The sequence below is a fragment of the Calonectris borealis genome, chromosome Z (genome assembly GCF_964195595.1).
Source record: "Calonectris borealis chromosome Z, bCalBor7.hap1.2, whole genome shotgun sequence".
NCBI classification, from domain to species: Eukaryota; Metazoa; Chordata; class Aves; order Procellariiformes; family Procellariidae; genus Calonectris; species Calonectris borealis.
The window spans coordinates 31,731,768-31,757,766 of record NC_134352.1 but is presented as its reverse complement, the minus strand read 5'-3'; the positions used below and the strand labels follow the sequence as shown (position 1 = coordinate 31,757,766).

At 43.1% G+C, this 25,999-nt stretch overlaps 1 protein-coding gene across 2 annotated transcripts in view; it reads left to right on the top strand.

Moving 5' to 3' along the window:
- Nucleotides 1-23,342, top strand: part of IDUA (alpha-L-iduronidase) — a 55,303-nt gene extending 31,961 nt beyond the window's left edge. Inside the window, exons 1-13 of one of the 2 annotated variants that reach the window (XM_075138079.1) lie at nucleotides 6,594-6,682; nucleotides 8,526-8,608; nucleotides 9,225-9,332; nucleotides 10,000-10,095; nucleotides 10,664-10,866; nucleotides 11,275-11,454; nucleotides 12,852-13,068; nucleotides 13,662-13,877; nucleotides 14,479-14,600; nucleotides 15,928-16,053; nucleotides 16,653-16,729; nucleotides 17,521-17,621; nucleotides 19,760-23,342. In XM_075138079.1, coding sequence (XP_074994180.1) covers nucleotides 8,575-8,608; nucleotides 9,225-9,332; nucleotides 10,000-10,095; nucleotides 10,664-10,866; nucleotides 11,275-11,454; nucleotides 12,852-13,068; nucleotides 13,662-13,877; nucleotides 14,479-14,600; nucleotides 15,928-16,053; nucleotides 16,653-16,729; nucleotides 17,521-17,621; nucleotides 19,760-19,860 — 1,581 coding nt within the window. In that variant the 5' untranslated portion in view covers nucleotides 6,594-6,682; nucleotides 8,526-8,574 and the 3' untranslated portion in view covers nucleotides 19,861-23,342. Of the gene's footprint in view, nucleotides 1-6,593; nucleotides 6,683-8,525; nucleotides 8,609-9,224; nucleotides 9,333-9,999; nucleotides 10,096-10,663; nucleotides 10,867-11,274; nucleotides 11,455-12,851; nucleotides 13,069-13,661; nucleotides 13,878-14,478; nucleotides 14,601-15,927; nucleotides 16,054-16,652; nucleotides 16,730-17,520; nucleotides 17,622-19,759 lie in introns of those variants that run through there. The other variant, XM_075138078.1, reaches the window with a different exon arrangement.
- The last annotated feature ends 2,657 nt before the right edge of the window (nucleotides 23,343-25,999 follow it).

Sequence of the window (25,999 nt, the reverse complement as noted above, 5' to 3'; positions counted from 1 at the left end):
GGACCTCTTCTATTTTTCATTTTGCAAATAAGTGATATATTCAAGTTAGACATACAGTTGCCTGTGGGCAGGCAATGGTTGATACAGAAGGACACACCTGACAGTACATCTGCCATGCAGACGGATCCAGGAGCAGCTGGACTTCATCAGACACCAGTATCTGTACTTCAGACATTAGAGAAGTACATCAGCTGAGAAGTCTAGCTGCAAATCTTCACACCTTCAGTATTTAGCTCCATGTTTTTCTTTTCTTAGACTGACTGTTAGTTGTCCCATTACATGCTCCTCAATAGAGATCTCACCAAGTGGAAACGGGTTTTGAGAACCATAAGGTGAAAAAAGTTGAATGCCTGATAAAAGTAACACACTGTGCATTAATGCAAAATTTCAGGTCCAGTTACAGCATGTGAGAGGAAGCTATGAGCGACCTGAGTGCTTGCAAGATGTACAGAGCAGTCTAAGTAGAGCATTGTTGAATTTGGTTCTTGTTGCATATTTGGCAGCAGCGAGGGCAATCATTCCAACTCCTTGTTGTGGTATTACACAACAATAAATAAGCTATGTCCTGTGCTATAGTTGGATTCACATACTTTTGGACTATATTTCCATGTACAGCTAACAGGCAAAAGAGTAGGAGCATAAACAGAAAATAAAGATGTGAAAATGAAGGAGTGACAATAACAAGTACTGTGAAATGAAACCAGCCAGTCGAATATGTACCATGGAGACTCGTTACTGAAGGTTCAGTATTAGGCTGGGTGCTTGAATTAGAATGCTGGATGCATACAGAGAACAGTTCTGCTGCTGCTTGGAAAGAAAAATTCAGTGACAGCTTTCCCAGGCAGTGCCAAAAGGAGTTATGTGCTTGAAGTGAGCTAGTTTTAGCACTTGGTCATCGTTTCTTTTCGTTGTACATCTGACAAGTCACCCTTTAATCTTCATTATGGATGTAGTCTCCCTATCCCCACTTTCCGAAAATTTTGCTTATAGATGACATTATTTGGAGGTCCATCATCAAGGACAGCATTAAACTACAATGAACATTTTACTTGTAGCCATGTGTTATGCAGGAGGAAATCACTTCCATACATCAAACTCAATCAGAAAGAAAGGTGTCCTCTAGCAGCACAGCTCACATATAGTGACTGAACCTACCTTTCAGTCACTGACTGAGCCTTTAAATTTATAGTGAGGAATCAGTCAAAAAGCATTTCCTGCTACTGGATTCGCCGTATCATTATTTGATTACTTCCCTTTGTAAATGAATGTAGACACAACAGATCTCAAAAAGGGATCACAACAAGGTCTCATAACAATCTAAATTATCCATGCCTAGATGATCTGATTGGGTATGTTTGCATGTCTGGAGAGGCCAGATACTAAAATATCTTATGCCCTTGCCTAAATTGCTATGCTTTCGTAGTCTGTTTCCCCTCTTACATCTTGAATTTGTTTTAAAAAGGGGGAAGTGGGGGGAAGAGACACAACAGTCTAGCAATATTTTCCTAGCAAGCTAACTCACCTCAGCACAGGAAGCTGTTGATGCTTTGTCTGCCTCTCTCTCTCTTCCCCCCACACACAGCACGCTCATTGCTGAGAGAACGACTGAGGCTGTGCTCACAAAAGCAGGCTGAGTAAGAAGTGGAAAATCATAGGCTGTGATTAGCATCAGCTTGAAAGCATTCATTGTTTGCTTGCACTTCTCTGCATGTGAGTTTTAGCCAGATCACAACAAGGATTTTGTGAGTTGCTTTGCAAGGTAGAGGTCAAATCACGCTGGTTTCAAAGAGGAAAGAAGCTAATTAAGATGCCATATAAATCCAAATCAATTCTCTTTTTATGTATTTTAAAAAATAAAAAGATTCAGCTGAATGCGCAGCCTCCTGGCTGGCTTGTAGAAGAGGCAGTGATTTCCAATAAATAACAGATGTTTTATTTTGCATTTTTGAAGCCGGTTTGTTCCTAAACCACAAAGATTCATACCCGTCCTTCTTTTTGCGCATGTATCGTGCTGGTTGGTTGTGTGGATGGATTAGCTGTGACAGGCTGTGACATCAGCAAGGGCTGGATGCTGCCTGGCTGTGTGGTTTTGTAATGCATCCTCCCATTATTGCTGGGCTGACTCATTCATGCTATAGGGTGAGTGAATTATGCACAGTATGGGCCCAGCACGGACTGAAGTCTTCGGCCGGCGTTGTCCCTCTGTGCAGAAGCTATGCCATAATTGTAAAGCCAGCAAATTTTCAATCCCTGCTTACACAAATGATACAGCTGAGAAGCAAATGCAGGGAAGTATTAATGCAATAAATAAACCCGGAAGTGATAAAATATGCCAATTCTTTAGCGTGGGTGCGGTAGTCTTTGGCCTTGCATCTTTGAAAAAACCTCTGAATAAGGTTTTTGGTCTGCAAAGCATGTGTGAAAAGCACAGGCTATGTTTTGCCTGGGGACTGCCAGGAAGAAAGAATCAGTGTTCATGATCCTGCAAAAGGTCAAGTGATTGTGGTTATTTTGGGATATGGGGATTTCGTGGAAGGGAGCCGATTTGCCGTACCTGTAATGATCACAGGAAGCAAGAACGAGTGGAGCAAGAACATGCTAGAAGCAGCTCTGGTGTGAATGAGTACTGTATTGTCAGCTTCCACTGAATTCAGAAGGGGGAAGTGTTGTTTATGAATAACCCAGGAGCCTGCTGATGTCATTGTTATTCATTAATGATTTTGTGCTTAAACCTGAAGTACCAATCTAGTAGGGTTTTTTGGTTGACATTGAGGAAACCTGGAGCAATAACTGCTGAGAAAGCAGCCTCTGGAAAGGTGAATGCTAATGAGGGCTATTCTGCCCTTCATATACTCTGAGGTATCATTTCCATAGTGCTCACATTCCCTTAGGACCTGTTTTTAAGGTCCGAAGTTTTTTAAAGTACTCAGCAGAACAGGAAGCTTATGTAGACAATTGGTGGGTTTGGAGCAAACAAGGTCTTTGTAACAGCCTGAACTTTAAACTGGCTTCACTTCATTCCTCATAGCTGCAAAAGTAAGTAAAAAACAAGGACGCGGAATCCTTTTGTGTTGTGAGAGGGACTTGGAGGGCAACAAGTTGCCCTGTTGGAAAAGATAAACTTGCTGACATTTCCTATCCAGAGCTTTTGACCTTCATCTTGAAGATGCTGTGCTCATAGCTTATGTGCTTCACCTGCTCTCCTGGCTAAAGAAATAGAACAGTTTATTCAAGACTGGTCCTTCTGGAAGATCTGGTAGCAGCAAGAGTTTGAACTGGCAGAGTTTATCAGTGTTTGTTCCTACATCTTTCCAGTGAACATCTTGGCTTTGGACACTGAGCTCCTCTCCAGGTTAGACGGGCACTTGTCTCTGTTCTAGAGTTTTATGATCCCTAACATGGCATCACGGACTCTAGAAAGGCAATAAGCAATTCCCTGGGACACTATATCTAAGGATGCTTCTGATAGTAGTCACCTACTGCAATAACTGTTCACTCTTGATCTACTTTTGAGAGGGGGAATTTAATTATCGTGCATATTTACACTCATCAGAACAACAGCAACTGTGTTACCATTGGTCCACATCCTGGCACCATGGCCAAGGGAGTGTATGTTTGCAGGAACCGGCTTACAAGGCCGGACAAAGATGGTCTGGCACACAGCTAAGCACCTCTATCAAACGAATGGTGGTATGTAATTTGGTCGTTACCTCAGCAGACACTATAGCAGGGTAGTATCTTAGACTGCACTTTCACTTCTCTCTAAGACTGTAACACAGAAAACCTGCCATAGAGCAGGGTCTTTTTTAAGTGGGTCCCTCATGGAATGCGCTTTTCAAGTCTGAGGTCAGCCAATACCCTGCTGAAAAATTTTGTTTACTGTTAAGGTGTCATTTGCACCTCTCTTCTGCCAACACCTTGTGCCAGTTTTCTGTCCCTATTTCTTGGCTGCATTTGCCACTAGGTGAGCAATCTTTCCCAGCAGAAGCTCCCAGAGAGGATGTAAGCAGGCGCTGCTGCCTTGGGAGTAGTGTTAGCCAGCCGCTATGGCCAATCTACCAGAAGAGAGGCTGTTCTCAGACATTGGTGAAAGCAAGCCAGATTATGTTAGCTTCTGATGTGCGTGGTAACTGTGTCCACCAGAAATGCAAAGGGAGGCCACACCAGCTAAGTGAGAATGTCAGGATGAGAAAGGCACCACTCCGGTATACAGGTATTTCCCGATCATGTCAACCCTAGGCCAGACAAAGCTCTCTTCAATAGAATAGCTCTGTTGATGGTTACGCTACATGTTACCTTTGAGTTCCTAAACGGGCTGTGACCTACTGACAGGGGTCAGCCACCAGGCTTCCTATCCCGGGAAATTTTGTTCAGTATATTACAATAAAGTTTGATAAAGTTAGCTTGACCTGTTATCAGAGATTCAATACTTGGCTGAAGATTACCCGGAATGGAAACACTCCCTGCCTGTGTTTTTCTTGCTCTCTTCTCTGTAGATAAGATATTTGGTCCAATGTCTGTGTGTGCACTTGCTTTCTAGGGTGCGCAACTGTATCCTTGGACAGGATCAACCCAGGGCAGGAGAGAAGCCGCAGATGCTGGGCACAGGAGGGAAGCTGTAGCTGTAGGCTGAGGAGCAGTATCCACAGCTGTGCTAACTGGCGGAGATCTGGCTGTGATGCAGGGTGTTGACAGCCAAAACTAGCTGACCCCTGCCCGCCCAAGAAATTAAGTTTGTGAATGGGAGTAGGCCGAAAGTGGCATGGATAAGAAGCACAACATGAGTATCTTACAACACTTTGGCAAGCTATCCAGTAGCTACCTATGCACCTGAAAATAATTTCCCTCCATACTGGAAAAACCTTACTCCAGTAAAGGGAGGCAGTGGAAAGCTGTTAACATGGGCCTGTAACCTTTGACTCAGCAAAGGATGGCCCACAAAACAAGCCTTTCCAAAGAAAGGAGCGACAGTATTTTGTGACAGCCGGCGGGCTCCCCTCTGTACTCATCACAGCTCTTCCTGTTCACAGCACGGTTGTTGCTCTCAAGAGGCAGCACATACAAATGCGTCTGGAACTCAGATCATGGCAAAGACTGGAAAGACACCTCACCAGCAGGCAGCGGTCTCTGGAGTATAGCAGCCTCAGGCCTGGGGCTTATAAGGACATTGGTGCCAGGATGCCAGTAAACATGCTTTAGTGTAGTTGCTTGTTATGACTGAAGATGAGGAAGGTCTTATCTGGCAAGTCTCCCACAAAAAGCCCAGTTGAGGAACATTTGAAAGCCAGGCACAGACAGGACAGTGGTCACATCAGAAATACCCAACAGCAAACGATGAACGATCCCCAGTCTGGCAAGTACTCAAATGAAATGACAAGGACATAGCCTTCTGCGTGTTCATAAATGAAGACAGCAGTGTCTAGAAACCATGACTTAAGGGCAGAGAGATCAGAAGAGGAGCAGGCAAAGAAAAGGTAGAAGCCTGTAAAAGTCTGTGAGCTTGCTACCCAGGGCCCAGTCATAGATACGCGATGCTGCATCAGCAGGTCCTAGGTCAGATGTACAAAGCTGTTTTGAACAACTTTGACAATGTCAAGTGAATTTAGCCTGGGTCAGGGATTTACTTGGTCACATGCTGTAACAGTTTTGATCTGGCATTCAGTGTCCTAAAATTATATTTATAGCACTCCTGGTAACAGCCTGACAGTTGAACCGATTTTCCCCATGCAGGATGTTTGTAAATAATACCAGCTTGTGAGATTCCTGCTGTGCCTGACGCGCGGCAGTCAGCATGGCTTCCAGACACCGCATAGCATGCAACCATGCAACCCAAATTCTAGTGATCCTGTAGAGATTGTAAAAAAAAGCATCGGTTTCACATCAGAAAAGTAGTATGGGTAAGGATAAGATGAAGATCTGAGAAAGCGGCAATCCTATCAGTCAAGTAATCATTTTATTAATAGGAGCATACTGCCTAATCCATTTGCAAGCAAGAAAAGAGTCTCATAAAGTGACAGATCAGCAAAAGGATGTAAGAAGTGCCTCTACACCTACACACAGTGTGTTACAGATCTCATGTACTGTCACTTCAGTCATGACTAGCAATGGCACTCTGTTTTAAATGTTTTACTTAATTGATACAGGAGGAAAAATGTAGATGTGCTGGGATCTTAAGTGTACATGCATCATATAAAAGGCCCTATTTACCCATATGTTTTCACATAGTACTGTATAGACCTTAGACTGGAGACAGGAAGACACTAGTTTCTTTGCTATTATTTAAATGGCGTTATTAAGTTTTTACAGGACAGTAGAGTTAATCATTCTTATGCTCACTGACTGTAAGTGTGCATGTAAGCAAATATTTCAATAGAACACAGGGTACAACTGGAAATAGTTAATGGATCTGAGGGAGCAGAGCTACCTTCTGCAACAAAATATTTGTCTTTGAACTTTGGAATAGGACTGTCAGACTTTTTTTAACCCCTGTCTAAGCCAGAAAAACCCCCTAGTTCCAAATGGCCATTCTGTAGTTCAACAGTAACTTCTAAAATGCTCTTATGGATACTAAAGTAAATAAATATCTTTCTGCTATTCGCTTCTTTCACAGCTGCACCATTTGACTCTGGCAGGAACTGGAAGCCCATCGGTGGCTGCAGACATGACAATTTCTGTCATGGTGGTAGGTCATACTTCAAAGGAGAAAAGCCAGCTTCAGGTCTTTGGTAAAAGAGTGTGACCATGCTGGGGCTAAGATTGTGTGCTTGGTTACATCACAGGAGGAGCTGGTACAGTGGATATGGCTTATACTACATGTGTTTTGCCTGTCCTGTTTTCCTCTTCTAGATCATAGTCAGAGATGCTGATGGCACTTTGTCCTCTTCAGGTTGCACGGTTCCCTTCTTTATTCACTAGGCAATTCTGTCAGCCCTTCTTAATTCTCTGACAACTTCGGGATTGCTGTTGCAGGTTCTTCACTGAAACCTTCCCTTGGCAAGAAACGCAGAGGAAGAGCCTCAATCTGAGAGGCTCGGAAATACATGGGAAGGCACAGAAAGAAACAAGTTGTGAATCTCAGCACAGAGCCCAGCATGGTCATGGTTTAAGAGATGTGCTGACTGCCTCATTCTCACTTTTTATCCTGTGTGCCCAGCATGCCGTGCTAGCACAGATCAGTTACAGGAACTGTGATTGTCTCTCCCCCTTCCGCCATATCTAGGACATTGCATCTGCAGTTCACTTGTAAAGCTTTGCACCCAAGCAGGGGCCAGGTGCCTAGGAAAGAGCAGGCAAGACAGCAGAGGCAGAGCTCAGGCTGCACTGTACCAGAGAAATTAGGTGTAGTGCTCTGGCAAGGCTGGAGAAATCAGCTTTGAGAAGCGCTGGCAAGGCCCTGATCAGCCCTCCTGTATGAGCAGGGCTGGAATTCTCTCAAAGATGCTTACAAAGCCTTTTGCTCAGGGCATACTGGGTCAGAATTTGGGCACCAGGCCAAGGCTGTGGCTTGGGCCAAATGGCAGTAAGTCACGCTACCAGAATATTGTCAATAGAAGTTCATTTTTAATGCCTGTTTGGCACTTCATACTGGCAAAACTTCTCCTGTCCTGTCAGATTTCAGTTAAATCAGGCTACAAGTTCAGAAGTTATGGGAAATCATGCAGCGACCTATATATTACATTATATTTGTTTTCACTGGATACCAGGCAAGAAAAGTCTTTCAGGAATTTAAAGCATATCTTCAATAAACAAATAAATTGCAAATGCCAGTTTTCATCCCCTGGGTAAAAGAACTCTAGTGTTCCCATGCAGGTGCATGCCCAAATTTTATTACCTGTGCTCCTGCAAGATTCACTGATACAAAGGGATGCGTCATGGGGCTATCTCCTATTCTTTGAACGCATGTATTCAAAACTGGGTGAAAGGATTGCAGCCTGAGATCCTGGGAGTACAGGAGAAATAGTAAGCAAATGCTAACAATAAAGTAAAAATTACAGACATTGTGTGCATAAATTCAGCATTCTTTGAAAGATACAAAGTTATTTCTCAGCTGAACCTAAACCCATAAGAAGTGCTACTAAGAAAGCTATAGTATATATATTGCAAGTTAAGAGAACATTAAGAAAGACTGCATATAAGACAAGGTGGAAACCAGCTGGCCTATCAGTAGGTAATCAAATGGAAACAAAAAACAGCTTAACCAAAAAAAGTCTAGGTAAATTTCATTTCAGGAAAGAATTAGAAATCTTAATATCCTGTTAAAAACTCAAAATCCAGCAAGCAAGTTCATTATATTGCTTCTGTTGCTGCTGCTGGAATAGGAAAAGGGCATGGATTGGACAAGAAACATGACTTGCTTATGGTGAACACCCGTCGCTTTAGAGGAAGGAAATTTGTGTACAATTCCAAGAAGCCTACATGTAAATTTTGAGAGCCAAAAGAAGGCAGCCCTCTGACCCATTGTCTGCCACCAAGTGCCACCTTTGCTAATATTTACATTTGTACTTTTTATTACCTGTGTTCTTCAGAGTGCTGAATGGGAAACTTCATTACAATTTTACGGCCTTGGATAACCTTATGGATCGCCTGTGGGAGAATAAGCTAATTCCAGGTAAGGGCAGCTCCCTACCTCCACAACTTGCTACATCTGTTTGCCCATATTGTGCAATCATAAGAAGATTCTTAGAGAGTTTTGCCGAAGCTGATTTTGATAAAAATTCATTCTTTTCCTATTTGCCTTTACCTCATGTCCATGTAAATGTAAACAGTGTGAGCAAAACACTATTAGGGCAATTAAGACAACACAAATGGTTTTACATGGCTTTCAACAACAGTTTGAGATGTATGAATTGGGAAATGAGATCTCTTGAAGAGGAGAAAGTTTTGTGCCCATTAACATGTACCTAAAAGGGCCAGAGAAGTAGATACTCAAGGTATAGTTTCCCCTGAATTTCTGCAAACTACCACCGTTTAAAGTTCCCTCTGAGCTCTGAATTTATGATGGTAAGTATTAGTATTGATTACTATAGTCATTGACAAGTAACAGGTGTGAGCAACCTCAAATCTGAAATATTCCTGGTGGAGACATGTAGAAACAGGAAGGAAAGCCCATTTAATGATGCTTCTTCATTCACAAGTTTGTTTCAGATAACGCAATAACCACTTCGTAAATCAAAAGGAGATAGCAGTCACAAAAAAAAGAGACCAATCTTTTGTGTCTTTTTTAGGATTTGAATTGATGGGGAATCCATCAGGATATTTTTCAGATTTTGAAGATAAAAAACAGGTAGTAAGATGGAGAAACTTAATTACACTTCTGGCCAGCAGATACATAGGTAAGTTCTAAAAAAAAAAAAAAAAAAAAAAGAAGAAAAAAGCCCTGTTATTTATTCTGTTCTAATCCCTTTTAACTACCTCAGAAAGTTCTGTGTATTGTGATCAATTTCAAGACCCTGAATTTCAGCACAGAATGGGAAAAAACCCATGCCAGAACAGACAGTGGGATAATAGCCCCTTTTTTTGCTGATCCATGAAGCATCCTGAATGAGTAGTGTGTTCTGGGTAGACATTTGGCCTGCATCTGAGGACGGTCTTTTAACTTCATTATGTTGTTGTGGTTGTAAACCACCAGCTTGCACTAGGACATGATAACCTGAATGCTTCCCACATACCAGCTTCAAATATCTCTAATGAGACAAAAGCCTCAACCTGAATTAAGGCTAGGTGAGTGCCCTAACCACAAGGCTGTAATTCACATCACCTTCCTCTCACCTTTCATCTTTTTCAAATATTGCTGCATTTCATCGAGAATGAGAGATCATTTTGAAACTACCAAAATCACATTTCCCTCACTATTAAGAATAAGTAATATTTATGCCCTGTTGTAGCTCTGGGTGCTGAACCTCACCTGCAGCCGTAATTGATAGGATTGTCTGGATTAGTGACTAATTGATAGGGTCGTCTGAATACGCAGCTCACTGATAAATGAGGCCTCTCCTACAGATAGGTATGGATTGGAGCATGTTGCTAAATGGAATTTTGAAACGTGGAATGAACCAGATCACCACGACTTTGACAATGTGTCTATGACAGTGAAAGGTAAGCACGTTTTGGAGCACTTACTAGTGTAGTAAAGTGAGACAGATGTGTGGGGTGGGTGGAGGGGTGTCAGTGAGAAAGGAGAGATGCTGCCAAAGAAGTAAGGTCGGTAGGAGAGATAAGGAACGTGAAATGTATACCTACTTTGTTTTGCTAAGGTCGTGTTACTGACTACACTTCGTTCCCTGCTTGGACATCAGTTTACATACAGGGATAGTAGAACAGGGAAAACAAAACAGGAGTTACAGAGAGAAGACGCAGTTCATTATTTGGGTATAAAGAAAGGTTACTGGGGGCAAGGGGGTGAAGGGTGGAGTAAGAGGAAAACTGTTCGTTGACAGATGTGTGCTTTGGGAACCTGTCCTCACAAGACCTTTGGAAGAACCTTGTGAATGCAGCTGAGGTTTTGATGTCTTCTCGTGTTGTCAGTGCATAGGAAAGAGTAGCCCTGCTTTGGGAGGTCCTGCCAATAAATGCAATAATAGAGTTATAACATCTCCCTGTAGTTTTAGATCAAGATTCTATTTTGAGTTATCATCTTTGATGTATGCATTTGCTTGGACTTCAGGGTTTCTCAACTATTATGATGCTTGCTCAGAAGGATTAAGAGCAGCCAGTCCTCTACTAAAATTTGGAGGGCCTGGGGATTCCTTCCACCCCTTACCCAAGTCACCCATATGCTGGAGTCTTCTGTGTCATTGCTACAATGGAACCAACTTCTTCACAGGGGAGACTGGTGTAAGGCTAGACTACATCTCTCTCCATAAGAAGGTCAGTCCAAGATTTCAGTTTAAGGCTATTTTTTTAATCAGTTCAATCCAAGTTACATTTTGTTCTGATTTATGAAGTTGATTTCCAGGTGAGTGTCCAGCTTATAGCAGGAAGCATGGCTACCTATTCTAATGAAACTTTGAAGATGTTCAGTTGCAAATTTGCCTTTGCCTAATTCCCAGGGGGAAACAACTCCTCTACCTCTTCTCCATTTTATATTCTAGGAGGAGCTCATGCAAACAGCACATGCTGTAATGGATTAGGTAAAAACACTAATACAGTCTGGCCCACAGCTCCTCACGGACTCCAAGAACATGTTTTCAGAATATGTTTATGTCTGTATGTTATGTCTGTGTGTTTATTACTGTTTGCTCTCTTTCACTAAGCGGATATGAAATATTGTTGCAGGGAGGTGGGAGTTCTCTCTACATCTTGCAACAAGAAGTAGAAGCAGTTGAACAAATTCAGAAGCTGTTTCCAAATTTTGCTTCTGTTGCCATATACAATGATGAAGCAGATCCAATGGTTGGATGGTCTGTTCCACAACTGTGGCGAGCTGATGTGACCTATGCAGCTATGGTTGTAAAGGTAACTCAGTTCCTTGACAGTTTTGTCACAGTAGGGTCTTCTGATGCGTTAATGCAGTTGCAAAAGTACAGTCAATTTTTAAGCAGCTACTCAGAATAATAGATCTAACAAAAGGAGAGCTCCCTATTGATATAGTTGAGTTTTCCCCGAACAGTCTATTTTCATTAGTTTCATTTAGTTTGTATTAGTTTTCTTCATCTTCCCTGTAAAAAAAAAACAGCTGAGAACTAGCCTTCCATGTGTTGGAGAATGTGTCAGATATTGTATACATTCCCACCGTTAGATCCACCTGATAAGACTGTACCCACACATCCTCTCTCCCTGTAATACTACTGCTATCATCTCGCTACTGCTAGCTATCACCTCATTTACATGAGACATTATTTCCCAGCTCCTTTGTAAGCTGATCACATCAAGAGACATCAGGTGTAATTAAGAAGTCCCTTGAGCTCTCAGCATAAGCCCATTCTTTGGTTTTGGATAATGACTGTACACGTGGTCTTATTAATTACTGCTAGTAATTACTGCTGTTGATCAGAAAAGCAGAAGGAGAAGAGAATGCTCAGCATTCCTGCCCCTGCAGGAATTGTAGCCTGGCCCCAGACCAAGCTCAGCTCTTGCCCCTGCATAGCAATAGTTCCCACGGCAGGCCTGCAGCTCTGTGAGCCACTACTTTATACAGCATGCAGAGGCCAGGCGCTCCTGTGCAAAGTAGTAACTCCCAACCTGGGAGCATGTATGTCACCCGGAAACAAGATACGTCTTATCAGCTGCTCCTGTGGAGACAAAGGCTCCCAGCTCCTTTAGGCTGCATACAGAAGCAGTCTTCTCCAAAGCAACAAGTCACTGACTGCATTGCAGGGAGTTTGTGAGAGCAAACAACAGTGTTTATAATGACATGATGATACGAAGGGAGAAAAAAAGTCACCTCCAACGGAAAATTGATACTTGGGTGGGTAGGAGCTGGAGCCCTGAGTTCCTTCAGGCACACAACTATGAGACCTTTTCAGTTGTCAGCCTTCTGAAGTTCTGTTTGATTCTGGTACTTAGGCACAATCTGGTAAACAGAGAGCTTGGGAGCTCTGACATTTCGCAGGAAAGCAGCACAGCAACCAGTGAAATAGCGGGAATTAGCGTGCTAATTCCACATTAGCCCCAAGTGGGTAAAATGACTCATTGAGGAACAGAATCCAGGACCAGCTCCCAGACACTCATGGGTACAAAGTAACTGCAGAATTGGAGAACCATTTAGATTTAATTCAGATGGTAAATCCAGATTACTAATTTAATAGCCAAGAGAGAGGAGCATTATTTGTAGTGCCGCAGCCAAGGAATTATATTCATAATTTTTGCAGAGTATTAGTAAGTTAAGTTCCATCTTCTCTATGACTTTGCAGGTAATCATCCAACATCAAAACCTGCTCATTTCCAAAGCCAACACCACCATCAACTACACACTGCTGAGTAATGACAATGCCTTCTTGAGCTACTACCCCCATTACTTCACACAGCGGACTCTGACAGCACGTTTTCAGATGAACAATACAAAGCCACCTCATGTCCAGATGGTGCGGAAACCAGTGCTGACTGTCATGGGCTTGCTGGCACTGCTAGGTATAGTAACCACTGATTAAAGAGCACATCTATAACCTCTTCTACCTAGAAGCTTCGTACCTAAGAGAGATTTTTCCAGCCATCTCACCACTGATAAAAGCAAGATTTCTTCTACCCTCTGTTTACCAGCTGTGTTAAGAAAATGAAACTTCATTTCCTCTGAGAAATTAATAGCTCAGGAGATGCTCCTGACAGTCTGTTATCCATTTGATTTAGTTTACTGCTTTGTTTATACCTTCTGTATGCCAACCACTCCTTTTTTGTTGACTAGTACTTCCCTCTTGTGCCATCACATCAGGCTGCAAATGTCTTCAAGAAATCCCCACAGGAAGACCTATGCAGCATACTGAAGGGAGATCCTAATTCACTGTTACATGCTGAGATGTTGCTAGCTGAACTGCTATGCATAAGAACTGCTGTAATATGTGCATGCTCTGCTGTTGCAAAATAAGCCTGACTGAATGCTGTACCTGGTAAAATAAGCTAGAACATAGCTCAACCTATAGATTCCCATGTTTTGACCCTTCCTGTATCAGAAGCTGATACAAGACTGACTGGTGGTGATGCTTACAGAGTTGTCACATTTTTTAAAGGAGAAAAGCAGATTTTTGCAGAAGTGAACAGCAGTGAAGGCGAAAGCACTCAGAACAGCACAATTGGTGTCCTGGCATCTGTGCACATCCCAAGTGAGATGCAACTCTCAGACAGTTGGCAAGCTACTCTACTGATGTATTCAAGTGAGGATAACAGGACTTCATCCAACATCAGCACTGTTACAGTGAACGCCACCCACTTCCCCAAACTTAGAGGTAAACAAAAATCATGTAGGCAGCTCACATAATTGATCTTTAGGCTAGAACATCTGCTGAAACACTTCTGCTATGTTGCCTTTTGTTGCCAGAGTTTCATTTGCTAGCTTTCATCTTTTGGGCGCTCCCAGATTTTCTGACATATGATGGTGCTCTTCTAGGAAAGGCTCTTTCCTAATGCCTGCACTTTGACCCTGCCTTTAATGGCAGCTGCAAGTGCTACCTTTTTGGAAAGCTATTAATCTCAGTGTCCTTGGCTGAATGTTGCCAGGCAACAATTCCCTTACTGGGATGACTCCAAGACAGCCAACATGACCACATGATTACAAAGTCGATGCAGTTGTCCAACAAATGTGTGCAGCACCTGTGCAAAAAATAAGAGGGTTTCAATTCTGGTTATGGAAGTAATAGCTTGAAATTTGAACTTGGCAAATATAAATTGTAGAGCCTTGTAAAAGTGCTAGCCTTGTGACTTTCCAGTAGAAGCCAGAGTCTGAAGTGCTGAAATCGCTTTTGAGAAGATACACTTCTGCTAAATTTATTCTTGTTAATCTTTAAATCCAAGTAAAGAGTTTACTCTCTTTTATTTGTGTTCCTAAAGAGCTGGTGTATGTGACATATTACCTGGATAACAACCAAACCAATCCCTACCTGAAGTGGAAAAAGCTGGGAAGCCCTGACTTTCCTTCCCCAGAACAGTTCCAGCAAATAAGGGACGCTGAGGTATGACCATGTATTTACTTGAAGTGTTGTATGGGTAAAGTGCTTGTGAACTGGTTAACTACAGCTGAAGAAATCAGCTCAGGTAGTAAAAATTTCCTTAGCCCACAGTCACGTGCATCTCATATATATATGAAAATGCACTTGCAGTCACGCAGAGAAATGTAGCTGATACACAACTGATACCTTTGCATTTACATTATACAAGAGATTAAATGTAGATGACCAACTTCGTTGCTACTGGCCTACCCTTAAACTAAGGAGGTGGAGTTGCTCCAGAGCAAGTTCCACCTTTTCTCTGAAACTTCAATGGGCTTTGAGACCCTTTCTGTTTTGTCTCCCCAGAGAAGTCCATGGCCCGGTGTATATTACAGAAGGGCCAAATTGCTGCATTGGAGAATTGAAATGAACCCCCCTCACTAACAGAAAACAACCAGCTCCCTGAGATGGAAACTACCAGTGCAAGTTCAGAAGACACTTGGCATCTCTCAGGGGCTCACAGGGGGTCCTGCGGTTTCCCCTCATCCTCACCAGTTCTGAGTACACCCCAGAGGGGACTGGGGGGTAGGTCCTCTCTGAGGATTCCTCTCCTCCCTACTGAGAAAAGCCATGCCCAGATTACTTACCGTATGTGAGAATATGTGAGCAGCCTGTCACTTTAGCTCCCTCTCCCATAGTTTCCCTATGCATTCAGACCCACGGGATAAAATAATGAAGGCCACCTTTATCCCCTTTGGGGCCACAGACAGTATTGCCTTCTGACTTCGGTGTACAGTACTATGTCTTCTCTTTCCAGTCACCATAACCCACTATTGCTAAGGTGGGATACTATAGGAGCCATCAGATCTTCCTTCAATAGGGCAGCAGCAAGGTTTTAGATATTCTTGGCCATCTGGTGAAACCTCATCCTCAAAGACCAGCTGAGTGGCTGTTGTAGCTAGCGATATCTTTCACTGCACACTGGGTTTCACTGCATACTGGGAATCCATAGCTGAGAGACGGGTGTGAGTTTTAAAAAGACCACTAGCCTGAAAGGCATGCGTGGGAGGTTACTAGAATTGACAGATTGCACCTAAAGGACATTTGTGATTAACCCAGTTTGTGAGATGGACAAACCTTCTGTTTCCTGAAGGGCTGGAAAACAGGTGAGATGATAGAAAAGTCTCCCAGCTTGAAGAACTTTGATGGCTGTAAGCCACTTATCAGCACCAACTCTATTGGAAATTTATAGTCCCAAAGTAAATACACAGTCACTTTACACTTTTGTAACAGTTGGCCTTTAGGTGCTGTAATGAAAGATTACTTCCAACACTTCTCTTTGGCTCCACAGGACCCGGTGGCAACAGGCCCATTCCCATTTCCTGAAGGTGGCATCCTGACGCTGAAGCAAGACTTTCCCGTTCCCTCAGTCTTTCTTATCCACATCTGTGCAAGACCCAAATCTGTTCCTGATCAAGTATGTGTTGTATTCTACTGTCAGACTCACCAAATTAGAAACTGCTTCCTGCTTTAAGTCTCACTAAGAAGAGCTGGACTAGCATTTGGGCCTATTATTTGTTAAAACCGTTCTTCTCTCCCTTAATGAGAAGGCTCTCCAAGGCATAATTCAAGAAAAAGCATTCCACAGCAAGTGATAGGAGCCATCATTGAGATAAATGCAAGTTTATCCATGGTGGGAAAATAATACAGTACTGGAAAGTGCAGTATCTTTTTTAAAATCACATCATGTGCTACCAGCCTTGACAACAGCTCTCCAGTTAATAATTGATAGCTAAAAATAAAATGGAATTGTGGCTGTTGTAGATCAGACATCTATATCTGCTCATTCAGTCCCACCCATGTTCATAATGGTGCCCAGAGCCTCTGAAGGTCCTCTGCAAGGTTGACAGTTTGGAGACATAGGCCACAAAGCCACAGAGTCAGGAATTTTATTTTTCCCCCAGTCTCAATGGAAAGAATCAAAGCAAATAATTAGCAAGGCAGAATGAATGCAGAAATCTGACCTAGCTGATTGGTTTGTACAGTTTTCTTACATGGGCATGTGTCTTTGGACAGGTAACAGGTGTTCGTTTGATCCCTCTCACAAAGGGGCAGGTCATTGTGTTGTGGGACGATGGCTGTGTAAATTCAAAGTAAGTAGCTTTTAAAATAAAATGGATATAACCAAGTTACCAGCATATTACTCCCTAAGTTGCCACCAGTCCTACAAAGTTAGACGAGTTCACAAAGTAATGACTACTTGCTCCTTGAGAGATGCTACAGTGCATTTGTCTGACAAAATGAACTGTAAGGACCTACATGCAGCAACTACGGAGAGCAACTCCTGACTAATTTGCGGTCTGAGCAAAGGAATCTGCGTGTTGCTCACCAGCGTCCAATGGCATCTTTGAGGGACTTGCCTTCACCATAGCAGACAGCAAGATCCATGATAAAAGTTATATTAGCAGCAGGTGCCTAGGTGGGATCTTGCACATCCCTGTTAAGGGATGTGAGCTGGAAGAGAAATCCTCCAGTTCCTTGCTCCAGCAAGCTGTACTAGTCTGGAAACCCTCTGTAGGTGAACTGTCAGAGGCGATCCAGTATACATCCAGGCTCCCTCAGGAAGCACTGACTTAGTTCCTTTTCAGGCCAGTCTCCCTAGACTCTTCAGCCTTGACAACCCTGGGTTGGGGGTGAAAGGAGCGTAACAGTTGTGATGCTGCAAGTATCCAATATAAGTCAGTCTGGGTGTTCTCCTGTGGGCTGCTGGAGCCATGGTTCTTCCTAATACTGACAATTCATGCCATCCCACATTTGGTAGGAGTGAGTCAACTGAATATTTCCTATTTTTGGCCTTCTTTGCTGAAATGGTCCTGAGATTAGGATTTGATTGCTCACCGCATTATCAGTTGTATTTACTGAGCTGTCTGGTTTTCTTTTCTAGATGTATAAAGACATTTGAAGTGGAGTTCTCACCAGATGGAAAAGCATATCAGCGGATTAATGCCAAAGACACAATATTCACTCTCTGGGTCTACAGTCCAGGTAAGGCAAGAATATGCATATTATGTAATCTGTCATGTTAATAGTGCCACTCATGAGCGTGTGAAACATCATTTAGTAACTACGGAAGGTACATAGCTTGCTAGTGACATACACTCCCATCACAAATAAGAGCACGTCCCTTCCTTTAGGACCACGTTCTCAGTGAAAGCCTTATTCTCCAGGACAAGCACTAATTGACAAGTAGTCATGAGGACACTATTAGGAGTATTGCCGTGAGTAAATTCCTTGTCACAGAAACCAAAGTCACCCAGCTGTGGGCCTGGCAAGCTCCCGCAAAGGCAAAGCAGCACTTTTGTCTCTATTTGTAGCTGGTGTAGAAGCATGCAAAAATGAGAACAAAAAAATTGCTCCACATGACCAGAGCTTGGTGTTGTGCTTTTGCTAGTAGACTCACAGCAAGGCAAGTCTAGGTTTGGGCTCAGTTCCACAGGTATTGGCCATGCCTTTGCCTAAATTTGTTCAATGCTCTTGGGGTAGGGCAGTAGGAGCAAACTGCCTTGGTAACACTTGTTTTGTACCACTGAGTCTTGAGGTGTCAGACTGCCTAAGGATTTGGCATAAACACACAAATAAGTGGGAGGTCACGTCCGCCTTTCATGGAGCAGTTGTTTGTCTTGCATTTATCATGTTCTGAGGTGCTCCAGGGGAAGGTTGCAATTCTGCTCTCATCGTGATCACCTGTCACTGTTCACATACTCTTTTATGGCTTGGCAATCTTAAGCTATAAAGGTGCTCCCTTGTAAGAACAGAAGAGGTCCTCCTGTAGGGCAGTTTGTCCTAGCTGTCTGAACACCTAGCCAAGGAGAGACCCCTCTCTTTGCTGTTTCCTAGAGCTTTCTCTTCAGCCCTGACTAGCTGCTTAGCTTTTAGATGTTTCACATTAGAGGGCAGCGAGTTTCATCTTTGTCAAGAGGCAAGCTTTTTTTTCATTTCTCCTCAAGTACAGCCTAGATGCAGTACAAACAAAAAATGCTGAAAGAAGGCAGTGATGTTTTCTTTGGGTGTTTTTTTGTTGGGTTTTTTGGCTTTTTTAACCAAATGTGGTCTAATCCGCAATGTGACTGTCCAAAAAGTGTTGCTAATAAGCACTGATCAGAGCTGTGTGAAACAGACAGACCTTGCCTCAGAGTGATACTAATAAAGAACAATTCAGAGAGGTTTTTGCCAGAAACATAAGCTTATCTTAGCCTGAGAAAGGCTTAGCATCAGCAGTGGGTGCGTAATAAAGTTCAGAGCTATTATTGCAATGTAAAGGCTACACATGTAAGCAAAGACTGTAAATCATGGCTAAGGCAAATCTCTGAAATTAGGATTCATTATAACCTAACATCTGGGGAACCTACCAGATTTAATTGTTTGTTTCAGAAACAAAAAAAACAAGACTGCTTGAAAAAATCTCACATCTCAGCAGCCTTTATTGCTAGGTAGTTCCTTCTCACTCATTATTTTTAGCATTCTTTTTCTTTTAGACAAAAAAATTAAATACTAAAGCACACATAAAAATCAAGTAAATAGATGAGAAAACACATTTATATTGCTTGTGAGGTTAAAGACTCTGCTAGTGAAGGCTGTGTTCTTCAAACTGGATCAAGGATGAAAACCAGTAGAGCCACAGAACATCAACTCACATACCTTTGGAGCAAGTGGTGCTGCTTCCTGAGTTGAGCAGAGGGTTTTCAGTCAGCCTGCATGCTTCTTGTTCTGCTTCTTCGTTGATCCTGTCCCCACATAACCTGTTCCAAAGGCACAATTCAGGCAGAAAAGTAAGTCAGAAGAAAGGAAATTACTAGTTGTGGGTTGCAGAAGATGTCATAACCTTCTTCCAGAGGGACTGCTGGGAGAGCAGTCCTGTAGCTGTACTTGCAAATCCTAATGAGGAGAGAGGAGGTCCTGAGTGCAACGAAGAAAAAGAGCCAGTACTTGGCCATGAGGAATTTATAATAATTTTTAGTTAGACAGGCACAGACACGTTTACATAGGGTGCAAAACTGATTTCACCACTTCCCCAGCCGATTGCACAAACCTACATTTTATAGGAGTAGTGCCTGCTCCACATTGTCCAAGCACCACAGGTGTCAGCCTTTGACAGTGACCATTTCTAACCTTTTCATTTGCAGGAAGCTCAGTCTCCGGCTTTTACAGAGTGCGTGCCATTGACTACTGGGGGAAGGCAGGCCTGTCCTCTCTTCCTGTGGAGTATGTTGAAGCTTTCAAGTGACTCCGAAGAGTGGTGCCTGGCTTGGTGACTGAGTGGTGTATGCGCCCTGCAAGTGACAACTCCCCAGAAAGATAAACTCCTCCCAGGCTGAGGAGGGAGTATCGAAAGGACCTGATGAAGCAAGTTAGGAATGCAAGTTAGAAGCAACTGTCCCTATTAACTCTTCAGAGCTCAAAAGACAGCGTTATCAAACAGCCACAACTGACAACCCAACTGGTACAACTGTAGGAGGCTGTAGGACTGGGATTCAGCCTGGTAACTAGGAATTCTGGGAACAAATATTTATTATTCCCTATTTTACACTGAGCTAATGGCCAGGACAAACCGAAGATTTATAGAGGTCACAAACTGCAGCAGGAACAGAACCATCGCTTCACTGCATGAGTGAGGATGGCAGCAAAGGCACAACGAGGACCTGACTGAGAGCGAACTGTCTGCCTCAGCTGCCAGGCTGTCTTGACATAATGGTTTGATTGAAAAGCGCACAGCAACCAGACGCATCCGAAGTGAAGGATCCCTCCTTCCCCGCCAGTTAGTCACACGTGCTCCAGTGGGTTATTTCAGAGCATTTGTGGCTGTTATTTCGATGCCGGAGCCATCCCCCTCACAGAAGCAGAGGAAGGGGTAGCAGCTCTTCCTCAAAGGGGCACTGTGGCCATCAGCCGCTGCCTCTTTGTGGTGGAGGCTCTAACCCTGAAAGCCCCTCTTCCTCTCCACTGCTGTCACCTAGCCTGGCCTTCTACAGCCCTTACAGCTAACATCTCTCCCCAGCGTGCCTCCCCTTTCAGACTGTAAGTGACATGAGGCTTGGCTTTGGGTGGCCAGGAGAAAGCTGAAATGCTAGTTAGAGCCTTTTGTGTTTTCGTACTACAGGGGGAGCACACTCTTGAATGTAACAGGGCTGCTACTGACAACCAGTTAACAATTAAAAACCATTAACCAAGAACAGTTTGAGCTTCTGTGCTTTGCAAAGCACGTGCACAAGCGTGTGATAGCCCCAGATCATGGGCTACAGAACACCTCTGGCTGTCCTTGCAGCTGCCAAACACTTTATGTAACAGCAAAGTTCCCCGAAATTGCAGGGGTGTTTTTTTACTCTCCCCTTTTCACAACTGGCTCAGTTTGAACTGTGCCTTTAAAATGCTTGTAGAGGGAAGGATAATGCCAGTGAAAACAGCTGGAGTGTTTTCCATAAGAGGAGCAACTTTGTCACACAAACAAATCCCCTACTGCTCTCTTTGCTGACATCAGCCGCCTCACCAACATAACAACAAAGACTGCATATTTGATGAAACATTCAGGTCTCAGACAAAAAAAACAAGTTTGCACAGTAGGGGAGAGCTGATCTACCTCAAATGGCCTCACTTTTACACCACAGAAGAGAAACATACACAAAAAGTCAGTACATATGAGATGAGGCCTTGTATCTCCTTACCTTCTGGTTACTTGTTCATGTGTTTATGCTGAAAGTCAGCCTTAAAAGATTCATTTTGTCGCAGAATTCAGATGAAATATTTCTTGCCTCACTGAAGTTCGAATAAGGAGCGCTTGTCACATCCTTATCTGCCAATTCCTTGCCCATAAAGGCTTGTGCAGAACAGAAAAGGGCCATTGGAGTCTACTTAATTGATAACTTCCTCAGTTTCCTGAAAATTCCTTTCAAAAAAGTTAGTGAGAAGTTCTACTTGGATGGAGATAGTAAAAATACATTTCAAAGTTGTTATAACTGCCCCTAAGTGAAGACTCAGAATACGCAGTTAAATAAAATCTAGTGGTTAAGACATACTGTTTTGCCAGTATGAAGTTGAACCACAGAAAAAATGACTTTTAGAAAGGTTTAAGTATAAGTCCGTGAGAGATTTCAGTGCATTGAAGCAGGGGAAGATACAGGAGCTTGAGAGGACAGTTTACCCTGTTAGGATGTCCTATTTGAGCAGCCGCCTGCTTTCAAATTTTCCCACACTGGCAATCAGAATATAGCATCTTTATCAAACCAAGGACCATGCACTAGTTACAGGTGTTTGAAAAAAAAAATGAAGCATAGCTGTCTTGAAGAGTATTGATTTTGCTATGCAGGAATGTAGTAGAAAATGTATAGGTGTGCAAATCATGAAAAACAGAAGATCAAAAATCACTGCCTTGCTTTATTTAGCACACTTAAATTACACCTCACACAATTGAGGTCAGTAATGGCATATATGAGGCAAATGATGCAGAGCTGATGAGTCCTGGTGGAATGTTTGGCTTTTGCAAAAGTGCAGAACAGAGAATGGCAATTCACTTAGTTTTTCACTGTATTAAAGTCTGTCCCTATGGCAAGTGATTTCCTTTAGGGCAAGTTATCATCTATTAGAAGATTTTAGTTCTGCTGGCCCAGGATTTCTGCTTCTCAGCAGTGCAGACGTGAGGCTTGCAGCTGCCTCTTTGAAGTGGTTTGTAATTCTCATGCTTACTTTTTTTGTCTTGTAAAAAGCAAAGTAAGAGTGCTGTTTTCTCTAAAGTTTCAAGGTAAAATTTTATGCATTATTGTATTGCTTATTGAAGCCACAAAAAAGCAGAAATGTTATTTGCAAGGGCAGAGCTTAACATGTTGTAGATGCAAATAAAATCCAGTTTCTTAGGGTCAAGTCCAGCCACTTTGAAAATCTGTCACTAAGTCCCTCTTTTAGGGGTTTTACATTAAACGTCATCCAAAGTGTGGAAGGCGCAGTGCATTTTCAGGTGTTTTCCTGGCAGTGGCAAATATGCATGGAAAGCAGAGGTAACCAAAAATGGTGCACTGTCTTGTTCAGAAACAAGTTTTAATATTCAGCAAGATTGTTTTTTTCTTCTTCATCTTCTTTGCTGCTTTGGTATAAACTTACTCCTTTAGGCAATGAGCAAGTCTAAACAATTGCAACAGAAAAGAGAATTTGATATTTCCATGCTTGAACTTATTTCCAACAAAGTATGGAAGTTTTGGGCTGCCCTTGTCTTTTTTATAATTTAATGTCTACAGAAAAATGCTATTTAATACTTGGAACTTGAGTTTTCTGTAACTATCTGTCACTGACTCTGTCTGATAGGGCTTCCAAAATTGCATGTTTAATTCTACTAATCTCCTCCGTTACCGGGCAGTGATCAGCCCCCACCCCCAGATTTCAGGAGTGCCAGATGTGCATAGCGCGAAGTGCGAGTAGCAGATGCTTAGTAGTTCTGTAGCATCAGAACCAAAGCAAGACTCCAGAGCACTCAGGTATGTCTCTTGCTGGCCATAAATCCAAATAGGAAAATATAACCGCAACTGCAAGATGAGATTGTTTGCCTGCTTTTCAAGCAAAAGCTTCTGAGGCTATGTAACACTTTTGCAACTGTTTGTTAAAATGGATGCTAGGGAAAAACCTTTCAAAGGAGTGTTTTATATTGTCTAATTGTGTGTATACTGCATTTGTTACTATCTTTTGTGCCACCCAATAAAACCAGGTTTTAATCTTTCACATGAACCCTGTAAAAACAGGATCTGATCATTGTGTTTTGGAAACTGCTCAAAACTCTTGTGTCAACAACAGTCTGGGGAAGTAAAGCCTGTTCTCGAGGTATAAAAGATGGCTTGATTGGTGCAAGTTCCTACATTACATAAAAATGAAGCGTGAAGGAAGTGTGAGCATAAGAAATTTCAAGGCTGAAGTAGGAACTTAAATGCATAGATCGCCTCAGTTACCACAGCCCAGGGAAAACTGGTCTGACTCAACATGGTATCGTAGCGTCAGATCTCAGGACTTGCAGTGTCCTTGCTGGGAGGAGGTTCACTGGCGTGTAAAGGACAATATCCTTGCAGGGTTCCTCCTGCTGTTGCACAGTCGTAGCCTTTCTGCCAGCGCTAAGGACCTCCTGAGGACAAAACAACAGTCCTTTTCATTTGTAAGCAGCTTTTTCTTTTCTCTTGTTAGTGGAAGGTTTGTGCAGGACAGAAATTATGACTTGGGACCTACACATGCACTTAAAAAAAGGAATAATAGACTGGTTCTCATCAGCTGGCTCAAGCAGCAGACAGAAGTGTGTCTGCCTCTAGACATACCCTAGATGTTTTATGTTGAACTCAAGGGAATAACAAGAGAAGTGTAAATCAGACCAAACTACACTCATAGCTGCCCGCCCTACCCTACCTCGTCTTTCACATTTCCTGCAGTCAGTGGAGAGAAATGGATATGAGCTAACTCCCATCTGTTTATTAACTCACCAGATCATATGATGAGGGCCTGCATGCGGTCCTGATGGGAAGGTGTTCACCCAGTTCCTCCAAGAACAAGGCAGATTCCTTGGGGCATGTATAGCTCCATGGTATATTCTCCTAGAATCACCACTGTCGTCCTATGAACCTGGAGGCACAACCTTGTGTGGCTGAGGAGGGATTTCACTGTTTAACTCATCTGGACAGACTATACCAAGCACTATAAGGGTGCACTTGGTCCTGCATTACAGATCCTTCTTGCTAGAACTCACATCTGCTCTGGTCGTACAGTTATTATAACCGTAGACATTAAAAATCCCACTTCTCTAGAACTGGTAGTATTGGTCTGAATGTCCTGGCCAAAGGCCAGGCTTCTTCAGCTAAGGGTTAGCGTTGTCTAATCACTTGTCATACAAGTCCTAAGTTCACAGATCTCCACCCCAATACTTCCTCACGGGAGATGGGGGGCAAGTGGTGAACATGCAATCAATGCACTGACCTTGCACTTAGTCCAGCACAAAAGGCTGATATTTTTTCAACGCTCAATAGTCTCTATCTATGTGGTCTTTTGTTTGATTGCCTGCTGTGGCTCTTCTGTTTCTGTCCTTAGCTTTAGATGGTTCACCATCTTGTTCCCCATCAGGGAAGCTTTCCTTAGGCTAGAACAGCACAGAACACCTTAATTTGATGCTGACTGAGAGCCTTAGGAGTCCCGCCTGGATATCCTGGGAGACGCAAGCTTGAGAGACTTCCCTGCATCCTTGGGATAATGTCTCTGGCCTTGGAGAAGAGTCTTTAGTCAGTGGTTTTTATGCTCCTTCCAGCAGGTGCAGTAGATAATCACTGGATACTGTAGGTAAGACTGTGCAAGCATCTTGCAGAAGCTGTTTTATAGTGTAGTGCTGTGAAGGTCTTCACTCAGTATCAACCTTGGCCACGTACCTTTTGAAAGCCTCAGGAGCAGGGGCTGTTCAGCTTGGTCTTATCTCTGTGCTTGGTAATCATGACTTGTAAAGATTTGTGTTGCGGACAAACTGCAGGGTTCAGCAGAGTGCTGGGGCTCTCTGGTAGTTTTATTCATAGGAAACATTCAAAGTGAATGTGATTTTACTAAGAGCAGAGGGAAATATATATCAAAAATGCTGACTCAGGCTACCCTTTTTCTACATGGAGTTGTAGATACTGTTCTTTCGGTTCCCACTATCATCTATGAAATCCTTGGCCATAAAACCTGTCGGTTCTGTATCTTTCAGTTCTATACCTCTCAGATACTGAACGCTGGATTATGAAGGCAGTGGGGAGTAAATTACTGCTTATGCCATTAGAAATGCAAGTAGCTGCTCATTTAAAGCAATGTTCCAGTGTTATTGAAAGGAACATCTGCTTTATTGGATTTGTAATTCAGGGGCTAATTAGAAATACTCTGTGCAGACTTTTGAATATTCACATGTACCAGAAATAACAAGAAGATACTACCAGGCAGCATCGGCCTCATCTCAGAATTGTTGTTCCAGAGGATTTCTTAGCTTCAGAATTTAAATAGAAATGTTGGTGGGAGAGGTACGTTGTGTATGCCAGGGCCCTGCAGGCACCCACAAGCCTTCGTTGCCTTGCGCAAGAAGGGCTCACCTGGGACCTCCACCCACATACCCCTTGCCCATGGTCCACAAACCCTCTTCAGCTCAGCCCAGGCCCCTGCCCCCGCAGGAGCCTTGCTGCAGGCAGCTCTGCCTCTGACCCACTCTCCAGTCCTGTTTCTGGCCAGGGCCACCTCGCAGGCATGCCTGTGCCCTGCCCCGTGCCTTGCTGCCCTCGCTTGCTAGCTGGACTCCCCGGGTGAACCCCAGACCCACCCTGTCACCGTGCATTTGTCTGACAATCAGCACTGTCAGGGGACCTGTCCCTGTCACCACCCCTGCCCAGCTCCCC